Source organism: Meleagris gallopavo, chromosome 4 (genome assembly GCF_000146605.3).
Source record: "Meleagris gallopavo isolate NT-WF06-2002-E0010 breed Aviagen turkey brand Nicholas breeding stock chromosome 4, Turkey_5.1, whole genome shotgun sequence".
In the NCBI taxonomy this organism is placed as follows: Eukaryota; Metazoa; Chordata; class Aves; order Galliformes; family Phasianidae; genus Meleagris; species Meleagris gallopavo.
The window spans coordinates 44,458,360-44,472,242 of NC_015014.2; the positions used below are offsets into that span (position 1 = coordinate 44,458,360).

Sequence of the window (13,883 nt, forward strand, 5' to 3'; positions counted from 1 at the left end):
TTAATACAGCTTGGAAGTTGCTTTGGTACACTCCTTCCCAGCAATTCTCTGCTACATTTGTTAGGACTCCTGCTGCATAGCGGCTTTCATCCTAATTCTCATTTGCATCTTTTCCAAATAAGGCTAAATTTAGCAAACCATTTTGAAGAAGAGGTCTCAGCCTTGCCCCTGTTTCTTTCTGTGACAGACCTCAAGAGACGAAAGAGTGGAAGAAAATATCAGAAATATAGCTCTTCCTTTGTTTCCTTCCTTCCCCCAAACCTTTAAAAGTTTACAGTGCTTAAAGTCATACAGATCAGAAAATTCACATATAGTTAAAACAGCTCCTTCGCATGCAACTGCCAGTAAGAACAAACACACAAAAAACTCCTGTGCCTCAAACTGCCTCATTAAAAGCAAATTTCAAGAGAGCTCTCATAGCATGCAGAGTACCAGATTTTATGAAAAGGATCATCAAAATGTATTTCAGTTATTATTTTTTATGCTAACCATCTCCAACTATAGTGTTCTCCATCCTTTAGATGACACGACAGCTATAAATTCTCACAGACAAAAAAAATATATAAACAAATATCTAACAGATATCAAGCATTGAATTCTCTTGGAAAACCTGTAAGTAGAAGTCTGGATTTCGCTCATTCAGTGTTGTAAGATCAGCTTCTCAGGTGGAATCCTGAGCCTCTTCAACACAGTGGGAGTTCCTTAGGGGGAGGATACACTGCCAGTGTATTTATGTAGTGTTTGAAGAGAACAATAAGGTCTCCCCTCAGCCTCCTTTTCCCCAGACTGACAGCCCCAGTTCCTTCAGTCTCTCCTCATAGGGCATATTCTCCAAGCCCTTCACAAGCCTTGTTGCCCTTCTTTGGACCTGCTCCAGCACCTCAGTGTCCTTTCTGTACTGAGGTGCCCAAAAATGAACACAGTACTCGAGGTGAGCCCTCACCAATGCTGAGTACAGGGGCAGGATGACTTCCCTAGTCCTGCTCACCACACCATTCCTGATCCAAGTCAGGATGCCATTGGCCTTCTTGGCCACCTGTGCACACTACTGGCTCATATTCAGCTGACTGTCCATCGGTACACCAAGGTCCCTTTCCATCAAGCAGCTTTCCAACCACTTCTCCCCAAGCCTGTAGGTTTACTTGGGGTTGTTGTGACCAAAATGTAGGACCTGACACTTGACCACACTGTAACTCATACAGTTTACCTTGGCCCATCGATCCAGTCTATCCAGATCCCTCTGTAGTGTCTTTTTACTCTCCAGATCAACACTCCCTTTCAGTTTGGTGTCGTCTGAAAACTTACTGAGGGTGCACTCAATCCCCTCATCAAGATCATCAATAAAGATGTTGAATAGGAGTACCAAGCCCTGGGGGATACCACTTGTGATTGGCCATCAACTGGATTTAACTTCATTGACCATAAGTCTTCGAACCTCATCGTCCAGCCAGTGTTTTACCCAGAAGAGTGTATGCCTATCCAAACCACAGGCAGCCAGCTCCTCCATGATGGTCACATGGGAGACTGCCATGTTAATGGAGAAATTGGATGGCCAGTTTTACAGATAGACATTCACACCCTTTCAAAGAGCTAAATGCTTGCAAGGGATTATATTGGTTGTGAAGGGCAGTCACTGACTAGCCATAGAGTCTTGCAGGCATGAGTCTCCTTATCTGCGACACTGTCAGTTGGCTTGAGTTAAAATGATGCAGTTCCACCACTAGTTTCATGAAGGAAGGATATTTTCAAGATGAAACCCAGGCCAAGACTCACCTTTTGATCTTTAAGGATAGCATAGGACAACAGTGTTGTGACAGGTGCCGTTGCCTGGCTTGCAAAACAGCAGAGCAAGCAGTGGCATATCTGAAGTACAAGGAAGGAATAGAAAGTATGAGAATCTGGAGCATTACTCTTACATAACTTGGTGACATACAACATGCAAGAAGCAGGTGGCTGGTGAGCCTGGCCACTGAGATACCTGCCCTGTGTGGGCACCAAGAACAAGGAAAAACTATTGAGACAAGAGGCAAATGTTTGGGCTTTTTCTGAGACTTGTGTAAACATAGGTAACCATTACAGATGCAAGCTGGGTAGTAAAAGCTCAGTGGCTGATGAGGTGGCCTGCAGGAAAAATATAGCAAAGTCATATGCTTTATGCATTGACTGTAATCACTAAGTTAGTAAACCACAAGCCTCAGAGCGAGCAGTTATGTATAATCATATCTGTAGCTATCTGTAGTTAATGATTCATCTCACCTCACACATTTTTTCTGAACATTACATCCTTTTGTTACATGTGTAGACCTTCCAGTCATGATAGCTCATACATCCTGACTGTGACCAGCTGGCAGAAGTACCTTGGAACAAAACTCTGGACATTCCACTCTAGGAACAAATTACAGCAAGCACTGTCTTCTCATGCATACATAATCCATGAAAATAATTGACAGCAATCAAGAACATAAATCTAATACTACACAGAGTTGGAAACTGACAGGAGTTAGACAGGAACTCATACTACAGAGCTTTCAGATAGGGAATGTCAAAAGCAGTTCAGCACAGTTTTCTTCAAAATCCACTCCGACATTTATTTTTCCCTCAAAACTCAGTAAGTAGCAATAGACCCTGAAAAACACATATCTGGTGAAAACAAAGCGAAGTGAATTCAAATAATAATCTGGACAAGTTCTGGAAGAGCACACTGGAATTCAATCTTAACACTCTTTCAATCTGAACACTGGGGTTTCTATGACCCCTGCTTAGTCTGCTTTTTCTCAAAATGTAAACTGCTTGTCAGTAGCTGAAAAAGGACTGTGTGATCTGAACCTCCTTTTCACGGAATGTAAATAAGAAAGACTTCACTGACCACTTCTCAGTGTCAGCTTCTCTCATTAGCGATACAGTATAAATAGGAGCGAAGAGATCACTACTTCATTCTGAAGGATTTCAAGCAGCAGAATTCAGCTAAAACAAATTCTGATCACTTCCTGTGATGACTGTCAGTAAGATGGTAGGAATCATTTCACTTTCATTTCTGCATAGATGTTCAAAGAATCACAGAATATCCTGAGGTAGAAGGGACTCACTAGGATCATTAAGTTCAGCTCCTACTTCCACACATAGTTTTAGGTAATTATAAGATGATGGCATTCTGTTCCTTTGTTATCCAATTTTTATTTTTCTTTGTTATTTCCTCTAGACCCAAATATACTATTTCCATTTCTTTTTCTTCATGTTGGGAAAAATGTTCTAGGCAGACCATTAATACAGTCCCACAAGTCAATAAATTTTGAAAACTGTTATAACACAAATTTATTTTTTATCTAAAAATACTGCTTTGGCAAACACACAGTTATGACCTGCTTTGAGCTCTACTCTCTTACTTTCTTCTTCTAACTTGTTGCTGAGCTTGTCGTTGAATGCTTCAGTAGAACTGAGAATCTAGGTTGCTTGTTTGTGTTAATCAGCTTAATGAGTTTTTCCTGTCTAGGATTCTGCATGAGATACAGTAAAGGTAGTCAGAGTATTACAGGCACCACAATTTGGAAAATCCTTTGGTGACTCTGTAAGTTGGGATAGTTCCCAATACTTCTGCTCAAATAGAACTCAATCACTCGGTTATTTGTGGCTGATACCTGACTGCAGTAAAGCAAAATATGAAATCTCAATTTCTGAGTGGAGGAAACACATCTAGCAGATTATATTAGATTTTAATTAAAAGAAAGTTATTAATAAATAAATAAAATCAGCTTTTTCACCAAGTTCTTCTACGTAGCTGAGGATCTAACTTGAGAGTAGACTTGCTCAGACGTACCAGTCACAGCTAATAGGAAGAGGGGTGCTCTCTTAAAGGTTCTCAGTATAGCTATTCCTTACAGCAATGTCCTGCGTAGGATCAGAAAAAGGCAAGACAAAGCAATTGCTTTTCACTGAGCTGACTGACAAAACAGGTAGGTAGAAGTATTGATGAATACAGATTTGCAGAATGGGGTAAGAGTATTACACTTCTTCAGCAGTTTAGGAACTCTTAATTGTCTTGTGTCCTGGCCCTCTTGAGAAGTACTTTTCTTCATTTTTACCCTATAATATTCATATTACTAAATGGCCTCCTCCTTTAGCTGCTTTACCCTCTCTGGTCTGAATTACACCAGCTCAAGTATATCACAGCTGACCTCCAACACTGCTGTCAGCTGACATGTTTTGTTATGAAAAACATAGCATTTTACAGTAGTTGGATTAACTGTTTTGATCTTGTTGAAATGTTCTCATTTAAAATAATGTTAGTTCTTTGTCAAAACCATAACTGTTTCCTCAACTGATGAAATCCTCATGTTAGCAACTGGACTTCTATTCGAGCTCTTTCAGAGTTTTATTTGCTTTATTTCTCTGTTTTGCATCTCAGGCCAGAAGTATATCAGTTGGGCTATCTGTATAACAGGATTGAGTGGGTCTCCAGGGGACTGCTGGTATTTTTTCCTGTGTGAATTTTGTTTTTATAACCATGCAAGAACATTTTAAAACAGGGCAAAATCAAAGATTGCTTTGAGTAATTCTTGAAGGAAATCTAAAAGGTCAAGCCAAGTAACAGCTGAGTTAAAGAATAAAGTTAAAGCTACTTGTTTTTACCTTGTCACATGCAGCTCCTGCTAGATTAACTGAGTGAGAAGTTTGTGTGTCTAAGTGCATTGGCCAGGAGAAACTTGGGATGTTCCCTCTAAAAGTACAGAAGTTATGAAACACAGAAAGAGACACACTGTTTCTGAATCGTGGTACTGATTATCCAAGGTGTAAATACTGTAGACACCTACAAATCACATGCATGCATTTCACCTTTGGCTGTTGTCATTAGGCAAAAGGTAAAAGGGAAACAGGAGTTTTGATGCTACAGTGTCTGACTGCTGTCGAGTGAGTGAAAACACCCGACTGCCATCTCCAGCCTGGCAAACTCTGTGTTTCACTGAAGGAAAGAGCTTTGATGCCAGCAAATAACCTCTTGCTCTAAGTGCAGAAGTTCTTTGGTGACATGCCTTCAGAAACTGTGTGGATTCTTTTTGCTCCATTCCTTATCCACAGTCCAAAAGCTGCACTCAAACTAGCACTGTCTTCCTTTAGCTCACAATAACATGGCGTGATACCAGCCTCCATGTCTTCATCCCACATACCAGGCTGTAAGGCAGACAATTCTGTCACATTGAATATAGCTGCCCAAAAATAAAGCTGCTTTACCAACAGTTTCATGTTTATTTCTTCTCAGTGTGATGGTTTTTAAGGTATGTCTATATGTTCATAAAGCCATCTGTAGATCACACTTGACAATAAGCATTAATATAAGTACATACTTTTATACTTAGAATTTGCAGATTATATTAAAAGGCAGCCAACAGCAATCTAGTAAAGTATATTTGCAAAACACGAATAAATCTACAAAGCCTTTCAGATCTAATACGATGATTCAAGTCCACATCTTAACTAACAGAAAATGTTTGAGCATTCAGGTGACTGCATTGATTATGGTAGAGATTTTAGTACATTGTAAGTTAAATGTGTGCTTTCAGATTTTACTAGCTTGGGCTGAAACCTATCTCTCCTGCTTATGGACATGGAAAACAAATACAGTGGTGTCATTCTAGCCCTCAGTACCTGGCCTTCGTTCAGCAGGCATTGATCAAGAACTTTATTGGTAGTTGCAGCAGATAGATCAAAAACTGTTTAATAATAACAATTCAATTTTCCTGTCCCTACATCTTAGTTGAGTCAGAATGGTAGACAATGAAGTACTATGTTTCATTGTTGGCCTCACTGTACTTCTGTGGAGAAAGTTTTACTTTCAGGATTGTTAAGATAACAGCATCCATGATGGAAAGAGAATTATTCATGTAAGAGAACTGTTAAAAGCTTGTGATTACTGCATCTTTCTGTGACAAATGCAGTAGGCAGAATTTTTGTCTAAACCCCAGTTCTGTTTATAGCCATACTTGCTCAAGAATAATTTTATCTGTCCAAGACAGTTAAAAAACTCTGGAGGCAGAGCAACTGATTGCTATCAGCAGGATTTCAGTGTTCTCTGAGCAATGCCTTAGTTTTGCAGATATTGAAGCAGAGATGAAGCACCATCAGGTGCTAACAGCAGGACTTAAACTCGGCAGTAACAAACCACAAGGAAAAGCAAGTATCTCCAGGGACTGAAAGGATGACCATACTTTCTTCCATTTTCACTTACTGGCAGTAGCAAATGCCAAACTATGGTAATATATGACATGAATCACATTTGTTTATAGCTACAAAGGAAATATATTCCATGGTTGGTTAATTCTTAATTGATTTTTACAGCTCAGGCCTAAAAAAGAGAGCAAAATACGCCACCAATTGAGTCTTGTGAATGAACGACTCTTTATGTAATTCCTGCACTTTTATGGATGCCATCCAGTGAAATTTCAAATAGAAAATATCTTCAACTCTTGTATCAAGTCAGGGTGACCAAAGTGAAATGGAAAGATAAAAACTCTCAGTAGAGAATAGATTTCGTCCAGTTGATGGTGTCTCAGATTATGGGCAAACTATCCACTTCCGTACAATACCAACAGCTGAATTATGGGAGAAAAAAAAAGGTAGAAGTGGTGAAAAGAGAGGCAGAAGGAAACAGAAAAGTCAAATTCAGACATGACTTTTATGTTCCACTCCTGACAGCACAGCTTCTGTCTCCTCTAACCAAAGAGTTGGCACAAAAAAACTCATGATGTTGGACAATCTAGCAAAAAGGTGACAGGACTAGAGAAACATCAGCAGGATCTGTGCAAGTAACATTATAACCATTGTTCCCTTTCCCTTACAGTAAAAATTTTTGGTGGCCTCAAGTCATTTATATCTCAAGTTTTAGCTTTCACATAAAAAGCTTAAGCTTGCTCTGTTCTCTGCAAGCAAGATAAGAATGTGTGGGGAGCTTCTGGTGCTCTGAAGCACAGCTCTCTCTTGCCACAGGCTTTGTGTGCTTCAGTACGTCTTCACACTTATTCCTGACCCTTGAGGTGGCTAGCCAAAACGGAACTGCCTATTTGTGAAAAGCTGCTTAGAGATGTTCTCTATGTCTGCCCAAGTAACCTGAGGAAAGCAGCCCTAAAACATCTATTTTTGCCTCAGGAGGTACCACATCTGATGGTATAGGCAAGGCAAGCAATAGCACAATAAAGTTATTGCATAAGACTGAAAATTACGTGTCACAAAAAATCTCCCCTTGTGCACATTGTGAATTATTGAAAAACAGACATGCAGAGCTTGAGATTGACGCAGTTCTGTGCTTCAGTTTCATGTAGCGCAGTTTTTGCCTTGGAGATACTGCACACACTGAACCAGGGAATAAGAAAAGATGGGGGGAGGCCACCTCAGGCAGAGCTCCCCTCGCTGTTTCTGGTCCTTCTCACAGAAAGCATCGAGCGGGGCAATTCCAGACACCGAGCTGCCAAGAGACCCCCGCGCCGTGCCCCGGAACGACGCAGCCGAGCTGGGCCGCGCCGAGCATCCCCGCCGCCGGGCAGCATGGCGGCTGCGGGAGGTGGAGCCAGCCGCTGACCTGCCGGCACCCGAACAGCCGCATCCTCTGCTCTGAACAGCCCTTCCTTTCTTTTTGTTCTTTTTTCTTTTTTCTTTTTTTTTTACCCTTTTTTTTTTAAATCCCTATCTGCGCCAGAAAGCGCAGGGAAAAATTAATATATTATATATAAATATATGTACATATATATATGAAAGGCCGGCACGAGCCCAGGTGCGCATGGCTGCCCGCCTGACGTGAGGAGCCGGGCCGGCCGCCGCCGCCATGGAGCACATCCGGATGCCCAAGGTGGGTCCGGGCGGGAGCAGCCTCGCGGAGGGCAGAGCTGCGGCTGTAGGGCCGTTCTGTGCTGCAGCCCACCCGGCTGCCCCGGGGTGGGGGTGCTGCGGGTTGGGCTGGGGGTTTGAGTCGCCTTAGTGAATTACAGACCCCGACCGTGTCTGGTAGGTTATCGGAATGGAGGTGTGCTGTCCTATAGCTCGTCCCAGTGTCAGCTCTGGTGATGAATTTGTTTAGTTTTTGCAGACTGATGCTATAGTTCTTCTGTTAGTCCATTTTTTTTCTGCAGGAGAAGCTTGTGTTTGTTAACAGAATTTCCATCTTGCTCAATAAAATGAGATGCAGTTTTGGCGCACACATAAAATAATGACTAAAAATGAACTCCCACAATATACTAATTTGAAGCGGGCATAGCATATATTTTTACCTTTTTTTTGTTTCCTTCCCCTTGCCTCTCAAAGCTGTTAAAAAGTTATTTGTATTTGATTTGTGCCTGTGTGATTTTGGTTTTTTTTGTTTGTTTGTTTGTCAGTGTAGCATGATGATGCTAATTTCAGATGAGACTCCTTACTTGACTTGGATTTTTGTGTCTTTAGGTGCTAAAATGAACATATGTATTTATAGCATCTGTTCCTTCTTATTTCATGATTTATCAGTGGCTTTTTTTTTTTTTTTTTGGAAGGAAAACTGTCAGAACACTGACAGATAAGAATCATCAGATTCTTATGTCAGAATGTCAGAACACTAAGAATCATCTTACCACGGGTAGGAAATGGTCAGTGGAAGTTGCCTGAACAGGTGCTTCTGACCATGAGCCAAATGGTGAAAGCATGGATGTGAAAAATAATGAAAGCAGATTAATAAGGAAAAAAAAAATCTAAAAATAAGTCTTCATGCTTGTTTTTAATGAATGACCCAAGCCTATTATGGACAATGGAAGCTTTTCTGTTAGTTTTTCTGCAAACTGTGTGCCTTCAAATGTTGCAGAAATGGGTTTTGCATATGCCTAGTATCAAGACAGCTATAAGAAAGCACAGCACTGATATTTCAGAACTTGCTCTGGAAATCATACTCAGTGGGAGCTATTGTGCAGTCTTTATTCCATGCATCTCCTTATATGTGTAGTTATTCTGGAAGTTATGTCTCTGGAATAAGGCAGTTTAGAAGGCAGGATGTAAAGGTGCCTTTAAACCCTTTAAAAAATCCTTCTACAAATACAGAAAAGCCAAGATATTAAATATGAGTAGGTGTTGAAATACATCCCTCAAGTTACTCCCAAATACAGTGATGCCTTAGTGTATCTACATTTACCTTGCAGAAATAGTATCTTTGATGTGCTTGTTCAAAAAAAACAAAAACAAAAAAACAGGAAATCAGTCACCGAAACAGTGATGTCTATTTTTAATTGTTTTTACTGATTTTTTTTTTTTTCACTGATAATTTGAAATTTTACGTTAAATGTTTTCCAATCTCAGAGATGCTAAGAATAGAAATATTGTCACTATATTGAGTGTTAGTCTCTGGTGTCCCATTTCCTAACTCCATTCAATTTCATCCAGTAAAAAGCTTGATAAGCAACTGCCTTACTATGTAGAAGTATTTATTGCAGAATAATGTGACTGTCCAGAATTCCCAGACATTTTGAAAGTCAAGATAAATCCCATACTTAGAAAATTAGTGAACTTACTAATACAAAATTAAAACAAAGTTCTTGTCCCAAGTAAAAGCTTTTCTTTCAAAAGGAAATAAAAATGTAATGCCAATTGTTGCGAAAATAATTAGCAATTGTTTTTTATTTTAGTTCAAATAAAACAGCAGTGAATGATAGTTCACATATATTAAAATAAAGCTGATATAGCATAGCTGTCATTTAAGTAAAAGAATAAACATTAGCAGAGAGGAGTTCCATGTCGTCTGGACCAATAGTTCATTAGGTCACTGCTCTGTATCTTCTAGTGGTGGAAGGAGATCCTGGCTACATTCTTCACTCTTGCAGTGTCCATATTTGTTGCAGTCAAGTCCATCTCTCCCATGTTTGACTCATGTCTCTTTATGGACCTCTTGTGCATGTGTTTGCCAAATCTCTTTCTGGACATGCTAACGCCCTTTTCCTATGTGGGATCAAGTTGCAAAAGATCACAGCTGTAGAAGTTTAGTTCAATGCTCCTTGCTACTAGCTTTGCTGATTTGGAGAATAACAGTTTATTTTCACCTTTTCCAAGCCTTAATCATAAATCTTGATCATAGCATGCGTGTTTCTGGTAAATTTGGAGGAATGTTAGCAGTGACCCCTAGACCTCTTCTCTGTGTGAGAACTATAATTTCTGAATCCATCCATCGTTGTGTAGGGTTTTTGCCCTATAGCTAAACCATATATATTTGTTTGTGTTTCTTTTGCCTGCACATGGCTCTTCTGAAGTTCTTGTGCCACAAATACAGCATTTGACTGTTTAAGAAAGCTTACTATCATCCACAGACTTGAGGATTTTACTGCTTTTCTCCAGGGCATTGATAAAGTTGAGTGAAACCAGTCTCAGAAGTTGTAGGGCTTCACTGCTGACTTGCCTCCATCCTGCATAACATGCCATTAAGCCCTACTCTGCTTCCTATCCTTTCAGTTTGTAAATGGACTTTTCCTCCAGTACCATGGTAACTTAGTTTCTCTAAAAATCTTTGATTGTCAAAAGGTTTTTTTGAACTCTAAATATATCTTGCCCTCTAGGTCAGCCTTACTGCGTACTTTGCGACAGCATCACAGGGCTCCGGCAGGATTTCCCACTCCAAAATCTGTTCTGAGTCTTTCAAAATGTGTGTATTCCCCTTCTCAGCAGTTCTGTTCTTCCAATGTGCTATTGACATAACTACATACTTTTACTAATGGTACACTGCCTAGCCCTTCACCAAAAGGCATAATACCTTAAATTCTAGTTCTGAAGAGTTTAACTATTATCTCTCCTTGGTAAGCAAAAATAGCAAGTTGATAGCAGAAATAGAAACCACTTGGCTAAACTGCTTTTCTTCATTATTTTATTAAATGGTATTCCTTAGCCCTTCTGGACAGTATATAGCTGAGTCTCAAACACAGTCTTTTATGTACTAAATGCCATTGTTCTACCATGGTGTTAAAGGTGGAATGGAGAGTGCGTGTACAAATACATAGAGGCAGCAATGATGTAAATGTCACAATGTAAATGTCATCCTATTTATGAAGGCTGTAATTTGAGTGTATTTAAAAGTTACTAACTGTCACGCATAGCTAAATTAAGTTATGCATAATTCCAACAATCTTTTAAAAATGAGTAAAGCCACTGTCAGCCATTAGTATGGGTTGAGCAGCAAGATTTGTCTAGGATAACTGCCAAAACCCAAAACTTGATGAACTGCTTATAACAGTGATAAAAAAATTAATAAACAATACTTCCACACAGATAAGAAGCAAATCTTGTTAACATCTGTAGATATATGTTTAACCATGAACAAGTAGACAGCTAAGGGCTCTAAAGATATGTTTATTTCACTGGGGGACTTTGGGCACTGTTGCTAATCACTTTATTTTATTTACCACTGTTCCATATCATTTGTCTTCATGTATTGGCAGCAGGATTATTGAATGGGCTTCTTAAAATAAAAAATGCATCATATTTACATCTGGTATAGCAGCTGTCTTGAGTGGAATTAACTTGGAAATTCATTTGTTTGAGTATCTCTTGTTTGAGTTGCTCAAGTGGTTTTGTTTTTGTGATGTTACAGTGAGGTATTTCTTTTCAATGACTCCTTTCTCAGGAAAACTGTAAGATACGTTGCTATTTCTCATGATGATGAAGAATCTTACCAAGTATTTTACTTTCCCAAGCTAATTTCTAGCACTGAGTGGTATTTCCTTTTGTTTTAGCAGATTTGGCCCAGATGAGCACACCTCAGTCACAAAAGTCCCCTGTGCCATTCTCTTTCCTGAATTTTCCCAGCTATGCAGAATGCATTTGTACTGCAGATGTATTTGGCCCAGCAGAGTTATTCTGGAGATACAATAGACAATACCCTTCATCCTGTGTTCAAGTAACACGATTGTTACAGAGGACTACAGATAAAACTTTTGAGAACAGTTTCAGTTGAAATTTCACTCTTCTGCTTATGTGGGGAAAGTTTATTTATTCAGTTCTGGTTACTTTGGGGCATTGCTACTTATGGAATGAGATTTTTAATGCTAAGCTTTAGATATATGATTTAAGAGCAGAAGATCTGTACACATAGCCAAAAGAATTTCTGGAATCTCATTAGAGAAGATTCATAGTCTCCAGTTACCCTTTATTCATGTGTATCAGCTTCTAAGATAGTTATGTAAATAAGGTGCAGAAACTTTGGCATTAATACTTTCTTCATTTTCTATTAAAATAATCTACTTTATCTGGTCACTACTCTTATAACTGTTTCCTTGTTTCTGTAATCTGATTCATATATCTCACAATGATATATTAATATACATTCTCCTAAAGAAACAGAACATTACTTTTGGTTCTCTTTATCCATTTGTCTGTTCTTAACCTTTGGTCATCCTATTGAAAGTTCCATGTGAAATAGGTTAAAACATGTCATATATTTATTATCTGAAAACTCTGTGCCTGTGTAGCAGTAAGAGCCTGTAGGACAGCTGACCATTTAAATAATAACTAATTAAGTGTTGACTGGTTACATCTAATTGGGTGAATCCAGGAGCACACTGACCCTTGTGAAGTGAGTGAAGGAGCTGTTGTGCTAGATCAGGATAATAGTGCTTCTGATCTAATACCAAAACATCTAATTCAGAATGCTAACTGAAAAGCAGTTTAGTAGAGAGTGAAGAAAAGAATCATCCATACGGGAAAATGCTGCCAAATTTATGAGCTGATGCAGGAACACTGATGGAGCCAGTGATCCAAAGGTTATTTAAGGCAATGAAGGTGTTCCTCTGGTTTTAAAAGGCTCAGGATTCAGCTCTTTGGCTTTTGTGCATGCAGTTCTATTTTTCACTTGGCTTTCTTTATTTTACATTACCTCTGGGATTAGAACCCTTTGATTCTGGATGTGTTTTTCACTTTTGAAACATGAGTTTTATGTATGTGCCTATTCCCAATATGCACTTTATTTCTGTTTTAGGTGTAGCGCTGATTAAAAAAATAAAACAAAACAAAAGTTGGCACTGAAGGTGCCAGAACAATGTGCCTGCAAGAAATTCTTTGGTTTGCATTTTTTGTCTTCATTGCTCAGTGCACAATTGTTCCTCCCTGCTATACATTATAGCCATATACAAGAATTTTCTGTATATTTTTTCAGAGGTAAATCTAAACAATTTTGGAAAATGTATTAAGATTTACTGACTTAGGAAATTCATCAGTTGCTCACTTCTTTTCTTGGTAATTTCTGTCTTTGTATTGTGGTGTAGACACCATGTTGCAGTGCTCTATACTCTTATAATAGGCTACAGCTCACTGCATCCATTATAGAATTGCTACTCATATACATATGATAATATGGTGTTTAGTTTCCATGTTTTATAAATCACAACAATCAGATATTTTTAATCAAACTATTTGTTAGGTAATTTGCTCAGTGTCTTGCTAATATGCAAGTAATTCCTTAAATTTTTTTCAGCTACTTTCCATTATTTCAGCTTTACTTCAGTCATTTAATGAATTAGGCTTGCTTAAATTTTTGTTGACTATTTTCCCCCTTCCTGTCAGGTTTGCCCTAGGTGTCTTTATTTAAATTTAATTATTTTCATATTTTTGGCTTTTTATTATTCTTTATATATGTGGCCTTCTGATTCTGTGCTACAGATTGAGAAATCTTTTCAATGATGAAAATACAAAGAAGTTACATGGATCAACAACAGTTTTTATGATTCTTATTGAAATGGAATAGAAATCACATTAAATGCTAAAATTCATTGACAGCTCTGTTTTCCATTCTTCTTGTTCCAGGACTATGCAAAAGGATATATTATATTTCGTTTAGCAAGTACAATATTATAATCTCCCTGTATGGATAAAAAACATCTTTAAAGTTGTAGCATTTGGTCTTT

The 13,883-nt window shown here is 38.7% G+C and overlaps 1 protein-coding gene across 1 annotated transcript in view; it reads left to right on the plus strand.

Moving 5' to 3' along the window:
- Positions 1–7,603, plus strand: part of LOC104910766 (myotubularin-related protein 7-like) — a 16,981-nt gene extending 9,378 nt beyond the window's left edge. The window contains exon 7 of the mRNA XM_031553277.1: positions 7,421–7,603. Coding sequence (XP_031409137.1) covers positions 7,421–7,603 — 183 coding nt within the window. The remainder of the gene's footprint in view (positions 1–7,420) is intronic.
- Positions 7,604–13,883: the final 6,280 nt, after the last annotated feature.